The sequence below is a fragment of the Triticum aestivum genome, chromosome 4D (genome assembly GCF_018294505.1).
Source record: "Triticum aestivum cultivar Chinese Spring chromosome 4D, IWGSC CS RefSeq v2.1, whole genome shotgun sequence".
Lineage (NCBI taxonomy): Eukaryota > Viridiplantae > Streptophyta > Magnoliopsida > Poales > Poaceae > Triticum > Triticum aestivum.
The window spans coordinates 461,028,121-461,036,820 of NC_057805.1; the positions used below are offsets into that span (position 1 = coordinate 461,028,121).

Genomic DNA, 8,700 nt, shown 5'->3' on the forward strand with positions numbered 1-8,700 from the left:
GTGGTTCTTTTTATGTTGGGCTATGCTCATATCATATCTTTTTCACTCAAAAAAATCGTTAACATAAGTGATATAATTTTTTGAAATCCTTTTTGAAGGCACAATGTTTTTCGGATGTGTGCTAATATGGCCATGACATTAGCATATCCAGATGAAAACACCGCCTGACCAAAAATTACCCTCTTATTACAATATGTATGAACAAATACATTTGAGTACGTTCTTTGTCATTTTTTACCATAGCCGTCCGAACTTTTTGTTGCTGACACCTCTATTACTTACAGCAATGAAAATATGACAAAACTTTGATGTGATGTACTACACTGCAGGATTTGTCTTGTGTCCTGGTAAGATCGATGTGCAAGTGGTTAGAGCCGCTGGAGACACCGAGAGGGTAACAGAATATAACTGGGCGAAGCATGTTTTCAACGCCACGATGGATGATGTGGCTACTGTGCAAAAAGCTAAACGTGATGGCTTGACGAACATCAAGCTAGAATCGTGCCCAATACTGCCGCAGGTTTGCTCTTTTAAATACAATTTTTATTTTTACACATCGTCTGACCAAACATATTGATGTGTACATGTCTTATACGAAACAGATTTTTTACCTCGACAAAATAATGGGACCACCCACGCCAATACACTCTCTGTATGTCCCAAGATCAAAGGCTTACAGCAACGACAAGCTCTTGGCGCAAATAAATCACATTACTAAAGCAGGGTCTTGGAGTTTGTACGAGAAGTTCAAATTGAGAAAGGTGATTTTTCTTCCCCCCATTGGACCATACCGCATTTTGTTGTAGGCTGAAAAAGCAAGTAACGGGACCTTACTCATTTTTTTCTTATCAGTTTGTGCTGCCGGCTGAAGAGGCTACAAATGGCAGTGCTGCGCATCAAGGAACACCATGCTCACGAATAGCTGATAATCAGTCATGCCTGGCTCAGTCTGGTGTGGGCGGTGTCTTTATATCATCAAACGCAACAACAGATGCGTCTCATGCACTCGCACCAGCGCAAGTCCAACCATTTGCTCATGTTAATTATTCTCCTGACCAAGTAAGCGAGTATTTTTTCATTATTCAGCAAACATAGGTGCATGAATCTCACTGTATTTTATGTGCATGTACACATTTGCCAGCTGAACAATCTGGTGACCTCCATGCGAAGCTTTATTAAGGTGATCGAGAAAAAGCATAGTATTGGGACAGATGATGCGTCTCTGCAAGCCCAATCAGTTGCTCATGCTAACTATTCTCCTGAACAAGTAAGCGAGTATATTTTCATTATTCAGCTTAAGAGCCAACATAGGTGCATGTATCTCACTGATTTTTATGTGCATTTACACATTTGGCAGTTGAAAACTCTGGTAACCTCCTTGCAAGGCTTAATTAAGGTAATCGAGGAAAAGGATAGTATTGGGACAGATAGCCGCAAGCGCAACATAGATATGTCAAAGGGAAAAGCCCATGTAGTAGACGGAGAACAAGAAAGAGCAGGTGCCGAAGAACAACAGCCGCCAACCGAAGGTGAAATGTTCGCCACAACAAAATCTATTTTGATGCATGAGGTTTCTAACCTTTTAGGGGATAAAATTTAAACCATAATACTTAATTTTCTACAGGCAAAAAAGCTAAGCCTACAATAGTGTTCCAGAGAAAGGCTAAAGTGGAGAGCGGGTCGAAAGGTGGGCATGACGGTACATGAAGTGTTTTTCAAAGTGAATTTGATGTCAACAATACTTTATGGTCGAACAAAAGTGCTCAAGATATCTCTCGCATGTATTTTTCCATGTCATTGTAGGAAACGTCGACATGCCGGTCCAGCAACCAGAGAATCTTCTTGAAACTATCAAGAAGGGGATTGCTGAGTTAACAAAAGCCAGTGCCTTCAAAATATATGATGGCCCAGGCAGCTGTAGCAACAAGAAAAGTGATAAAAGTAAATAAAACTTCTTTGTTGTTTGGAATGACTTTAGTGTTTTCTTATGTTTAGTGCAGTTGGATATTTCAGAAACTAATGCTTATCACTGATAATCTACAAAACATTTTTGATTTAGGTCCCCCAAGCATTGAGTTTCTCCGTGAGGTTAAAAAACATGATGCCACTACAGGGGCAAGAGGATCAGTAGCAGCTCCTAACATTCCAGAAAATGTTGTCGATGCAACCCCACTTGATATGGCTCCACCTATCATGGACAATGAACCAGACCTGGAACAGTTTGTAGCTAACATACCATGTGAGATACCTGGTTGAGTGACATGTTTTTTATTTCTACTCATTTTCAAAGTAAACAATTGCTGACAGATTTTTTTCTTTCCAAAACGAAGCTCATGTGCTCACTATGATATCAATGGCTGCGGCTGGGCAAAACAATATGAGCCAGAGAATCTTCGACCACATACGCAATGCACCTATCGTGAACCCTGTTGGTGAGTGTTCTAGATTGTCAATTAGTAATTTTAAACGAAATTTTAAAACATATTGACTTTCTTATGAATTAATGAACAGCTCAACAGATGGAAGCTGGACCATCTAATGCTAACGAAATGATTGCACAGTCCCTTCAAAATCAGCAGGCCCGTGCTGGGGTGCTATACCGATGGATACTGTTTGCTGCTACAGACGACTTCTTAACAAGGTATTTTTTTTCTTTTTGCATGAAATTCATTTGGCATTTAGCCTCACACAAGTTTGCAAAACAAAGATATCAACTAATCCGTGTCATGCAGGAAATTTATCTACATCCCTGGACAAATGCCATTGATTATAACAGGGACTAGTCTGAAGAAGCAGCTCAGCGGTGCATTTGAGAATGACATGATGTCAGCTGTAGTTGTGTTGTTCAATGAGGTTGACCACAAGGCGTGTGAGCATCTTTCTCGCTTGCGCAATCGTCATTTCCTTCCTCAAGAGTTCGTGATAAGTACCTAAGATAATAAATAATTCGGCGTGGTCAAAACAACTAACGAATGTAACTTTATTTTAGGACTTGTGCAATATTTACAATGGAACTCCACCTCTGGAAGCCATAGGGCACTTCTTCAGGGGTCCAAGTGTACCATACAAGGTCCAGGACTGCAAAGAGGTACCTTGCTATACATCGACAAAATTGTACACAATTTTTTCTTTGCCTCATCTTTTGGTAGAACTAAATCTATGAGAAATGTAGTATTGAACAATAACAATTCTTTTCCAATATCAGGTAGTTGTGATACTACATGACAAAGTCAATTGGGTATGCTACGCTTACAATATTAAGGGAACACATACAACAGTGCATGTGTACGACCCTGTGGTCAATGGTGATTTTCCCGCCATAGCTGTGGCCAACCACCATCGTAAAGCTTATGATCTTTTTCTGGCACTGGGTCACTGCATGTCTATTGTGCTAGGTGCAACTATTCCTAGTGCACTGGGCTTTAACATCATCAAACACACTGGGGGTCCAGGAGCGAGGTTAGCTCTAACAAACATTGAGTCTTAATTATCATTTGTAAGAAATATCTGCAGGTTGCTGAAATACTTCATCATTTTTCTTAAAAAAACAGCCCAAATGATGCGATATATGTTGCATATGCTGCGAGGAACATGACGAACAACCAAGCCAAACCTGTGCTGGACCAGGTATCAGATTGTTTGCGCTGCTGCATTTTTCGGTGTCCTATGAAATGTTTATTCTTCATCAAATGTATATACAATATTGTTGGAAAACTCAACTATTTTTCAATCAAACTGTTCCAGGAAGGATTGCTCGAACATAGGAAGGTGCTTGGATACCTGCTCATGACCATGGATTCCAACATTACGAAGATCAACGGCGTCTAAGCAACATTCTCATGAAGACTATCCATCTTTCTTCACTATAAAAATGTTTGCGACTGAAAGTTGCTGTATGTCTATGATGCCATGTGTACCTAAAAGCCCTCACACACTGTGTGTGTTGTGGTCTGTCAGTGTTAGTGTCCGTAATTCGGTATGAGACTATTTGTTGTCAGTCGTAAAATGCACTTTGTTTTGTATTTTCTGGTCCATGAGACAGCTAATGACTATGTTAAGTGTTCTACATCACTTAATGCCTAAGTTCTACTTCTTCATATACTTTGTTGTCCGCGTGAAATGATGTTTGATTCGAAAACTTAAATCAAATATTACGTGTTCATGTTTGTCTTGTTTGTAAATGTTCTCAAAAACAAATTGTATATGCTGGCGCAAACGAACATAGGAGTGGCAAAAGAACATACAACTACCGCGGAGGTAACTTAGATCTAGGCGAAGGATTCAGATATTGACATCTGAAACAAATATCCGAAAACCAATCTACTCCACATTTTTTATTACTACAATAGTTTTACGACAACCAGCCGCTAAGATACAAAAGTTCCTTCACATACTTTGTAGGGATGGCCTATGTCTCCCGCGCACAGCTCCGGAGGGCAAACCCTAGCGCCGCAAGCCATATTACCTTCGCCCAGTCCCCTCGGCGCAGCCGGATTAAAGCCAGGCGTCGGAAGCGCGCGAGGCTTCTTATACCCTCTATTGGTTGCGGCTGACGCGGGTGGTCGGCGGCGCACGGTGGCGCCGACGCGTTAGGCCTCGCGAGGTGGCCTGTTAAAGCAGCGGCGGCGCTAAGTATTGCAGTTTTCGGTATTCATGACTATAGGCGGGGCGCCGGTATTCTAGGGAGATGGAGATGTTTGTGGCATCTACCACAATGTGGTGGTGGCTCATAGCGTTGGTCTAGGTTGTTTCACGGCGACGGCTGGACATATCCGGCGTCGGCCAATAGATGAGCGGCTTGTTTCGTACTTCGGAGTCATCGTGAGGGCATGCCGCCAGACTAAGGCCAGCTGGCGTCGGCGGCGAGGCTTCTTCTACCCTTTCTCCGTGGCTCGGCGGCGAGAGTTGGCGGCACGCTGGCATCGGCGAGAGTCGACGCATTAGGCTTCACAAGGTGGCCTCTTATAGAAGTAGCTGGATCTAGCCGATTCGGCGTAACTAGATCTGATCATTTTCCGTAGACGATACTGTAGGCGGTAAGACATGGTGGTGGCTCGTGGCGATTGTATAGGTCATTTTGCGGCGGCGGCTAGAGATTTTCGACGTCGGCCATCGATTAGCAGCTTGTTTTGTCCTTCTTTCCCTTCCATCGTCGTCCGTGTGCTGCCTTCGTCGAAGGGCTGGACATCTCCCAGCCGTGATCTGTCGCTCGTCTCGCGCCCCGGTACTAGGACCGGACTAGTCTCTCACTGGGTGCAACAGGACGGGTCGATGAGGCCAGCATTTGGGCCGCCCTATCGGGTATTTGTGCTTGGGATGGCCAGGGGTGCGAAAGACGGGGCCTTTCCAATCTTCTATTTTCTTGAATAGCGGCGGGTCTCGGATGAGATGGTGTCAAGGTCTTTGTTCCTGGGACGACAATGGGGGTGGTAGCGGTATGCTCATGGGAAAATCCGTGTATTCGGTGCTGCCAGATGACCATGGGATGTGGGCGGCATGGTGGCGTGGGTGTGGCGTTCTATGGCGTCGTGTGTTGGCCGGGTGTGAAAACCTGTCCTATATTCTTGAAGGCTTTAAAGAGAGGACCAACAAAAAGAGAACAAAAAGAGATTGTCGATATAAGTTAGAAAAGAAAATTCATCATGCATGGAGCCGCAAAAAAAAGATAACAAAAATCCATGAACATACGGATTCATGTAAAAATAAAACACAGTACAAAACATAGTACACCAAGGACGCTACAGGTTAAATAAAGTGACACTGAACATAAACTTGCATAACCACATGAGAACATTTGCGCTCAGACTCCCCTAGCACTGCAATTACCCTTTGTGTGCCCCGGAATCATGCATAGGCTACACTTCACAATCCTTTTTTTTTGGATGGAAGGGGTGGCATTGGACCGGCAGTATCTTCATGAGCATGGCATGGGCCGTCCTTGTAGTGTTTTCTAGCTTTCTTAGCCACAATGTAATCCATACGACTCTTTGGGTGAAGGGAGCTAGGTCGTCCTTTAGACAGCACACGTTGTGGAGGAAGAATTTGGGTTTCTGACCCAATATCAGTTATGGTATGCCGGACAGGATTTGCTTGTTCGGCGATAATATCAATAAGCATATCTGAAGCCTTCTTACTTGCAATTTTTTCTTTTGCCTCACATATAGCTGCGAACGCCGTTTGGAATGACTCAGACCCGGATTCTGCCTCCTTGATAAGGTCCATAGCAGCCACATATAGAACATTTCTTCTATACGTAGTTTGGGAAGACAACTCCCCCATTTCACCCTCGTTTGCCAGGTGCAGTGGTCTCGATTCCCTTGCCCATAAAGTCCATCTTTTGACTATATTCCTTGGTGGAATCTTGCCAATATTGTTCTGTACTAATACCTGAAAAAACAAAATTACAAGTCAGATGAGAAATCATTAATGCGGTGCTGTAAAAATGAGTTTGAGACGCATGACATAGGACCATAATGAAAAAAATGTGTGCATACCTTTAATGAATGGCAGCACAACAGGCCGACATGATCAAAAAATCCACAATCACATGTGACAAAGTCCCCACCGTCTTCCACTTTGACGGTGAATACCTTTTTGTCATAATCAGTTAAGGCTAGTTGCGGCGACAATTTGACCTTGTAGACGTGTCCAGGCTTGGAACGCCGTGCATCAAATGAGCCTGATCTAAAAAGTTCGTGTGAAAATTTTTCGTACAAGGCCTTCGTGTACACAGCCGCTGCATCTATCTCGATAGTAGCGCCAATTACAAGCCGCCTGCGTGTCTGTTATTCAGTGGAATAAGTATATAATGTGTGAGATAAAATAAAATAATGTCAGATAGTAGCTGGAGTAGTACTCATACTATATAAACAAAATACATGCATGCCTTTTATACCTGCTTGCTGACATAATTTGCCTCGTCTTCTGCCTGGCTCCTGGAATCAAGCAATTTGTTGTACTGCTTAACAAACAAGTGCATTGGGGATGATCTGCTGATGAACTTTTTGAGGAGATGATTCGCACTCTCGCTCCGTTGCGTGCTGGTCATCCCGGCACAGAATGTGCCCAAGAAGTATGGCATTGCCCACATGTCCCTCCACTTGAAAATCCTGCGAAGGTACTTGTTTCCTTGAAGTTTGTATTTTTTAATCAATTGATGCCACATTCGCTCAAATGATTCTACATCCGTCTCTTCATTTACTATTGCGTGGAATTCCTTCTTGAAGGCAGAATGTTTGTTGTACACGTGTCCAGTTTTCTCTTTCAAGACCTTTAACACATGCCATCTGCACCACCTATGACGGGTGTGGGGCATTGTACTTCGTAAAGCATTTTGCATAGCTTTGCATTGATCTGTAGGAGTACCAAAGAAGAATGATCAAACTAAGGCGAACATATAATAGCATATGTATAACCTGACAAACTACAACAATGTATGAAGATAACTTTTATAATCTGACCTGTCAATATAGTAGTAGGATGTTTCCCGTCCATCAAGTCAATAAAGTTTCTGAATGCCCATTCAAATGTGGGAGTCTTTTCATCAACCATGAGGACGCCGCCAAAAATAATAGACTGGAAATGGTTATTCACACCAACAAAAAGCCCAAATGGCATGTTATACAGGTTGGTCCTGTAAGTGGTGTCGAAAGTAACCACATCACCGAAATGTGCATAATCCAGCCGATTTTTACCATTACACCATATTACTGTTTTCACCCTGCTTTCACCGTCTACTTGCACACAAACTTTGAAGTCCGGATCTGTGGCACTCATATCCTGAAGTATACTAGTGGTTTTGGCCATATCATCAGTGATGGAATCATGAGCTATGGTTGCACACAGAGTTCTCAATGTCTGCTTCCTAAAAGGCACGCCTAGAGAAGAGCCAAGACCTGACCCTAATATGTTGTATATCTGGTCAAACCTGATGTTGTTCTCCGTGAGGTTACGAATAAAATCCTTTGCTAAAGGACTTATAACGCTATGTGATTTCCACTGTTTTTTCTCGCCACACTTCACAGATAGTGGGTGATTGTGCAGAATGCCAGAATAGGAGGGGGATAGCTAATCCTGTCGAAGACTATGCTTCTGGCCATCTCCATCTTGCAGCATGTAGAAGAGAGTAGATTGAAGTCCTCCAAGTAGCATCGCATAGCATAAATCCTACCCGGCGATCCCCTCCTCGTCGCCCTGTTAGAGAGCGATCACCGGGTTGTATCTGGCACTTGGAAGGATGTATTTTATTCAGTATCCGGTTCTAGTTGTCACAAGGTCAAGGTACAACTCCGGGTCATCCTTTTACCGAGGGACACGGCTATTCGAATAGATAAACTTCCCTGCAGGGGTGCACCACATAACCCAACACGCTCGATCCCATATGGCCGGACACACTTTTCTGGGGCATGCCCGGCCTCGTAAGATCAACGCGTCGCAGCCCCACCTAAGCACAACAGAGAGGTCAGCACGCCGGTCTAACCCTATGCGCGCAGGGGTCTGGGCCCATCGCCCTATGCACACCTGCACGTTGCGTACGCGGCCGGAAGCGGACCTAGCCTAGTGGCGTTCCAGTCCAATCCGGCGCGCGCCACTCAGTCGCTGACGTCACGAAGGCTTCGGCTGATACCACGACGCCGGGATACCCATAACTACTCCCGCGTAGATGGCTAGTGCGTATAGACCAAATGGCCAGACTCAGAT

The 8,700-nt window shown here is 43.9% G+C and overlaps 1 protein-coding gene across 1 annotated transcript; it reads right to left on the minus strand.

The window, feature by feature from the left end:
* Positions 1 to 4,268: 4,268 nt before the first annotated feature.
* Positions 4,269 to 8,127, minus strand: LOC123097066 (protein FAR1-RELATED SEQUENCE 5-like). Its single transcript, XM_044518836.1, has 6 exons — positions 7,461 to 8,127; positions 6,896 to 7,353; positions 6,495 to 6,782; positions 6,135 to 6,387; positions 4,466 to 4,608; positions 4,269 to 4,295 (listed from the first exon to the last, which is right to left on the minus strand). Exons 1-6 carry the CDS (start codon positions 7,804 to 7,806, stop codon positions 4,269 to 4,271), a joined length of 1,515 nt encoding a protein of 504 aa, XP_044374771.1. The 5' UTR covers positions 7,807 to 8,127.
* Positions 8,128 to 8,700: the final 573 nt, after the last annotated feature.

What these genes read in the sequence shown, in the direction of transcription:
- LOC123097066 (XM_044518836.1), bottom strand. Translation starts at nt 7,806, where the DNA reads ATGGCCAAAACCACTAGTATACTTCAGGATATGAGTGCCACAGATCCG. An exon ending in TGTGCTGCCATTCATTAAAG is followed by an intron (nt 6,388 to 6,494) that starts GTATGCACACAT and finishes TTGTTTTTTCAG; the next exon opens with GTATTAGTACAGAACAATAT. An exon ending in GCCGAGGGGACTGGGCGAAG is followed by an intron (nt 4,296 to 4,465) that starts GTAATATGGCTT and finishes TATTTGTTTCAG; the next exon opens with ATGTCAATATCTGAATCCTT.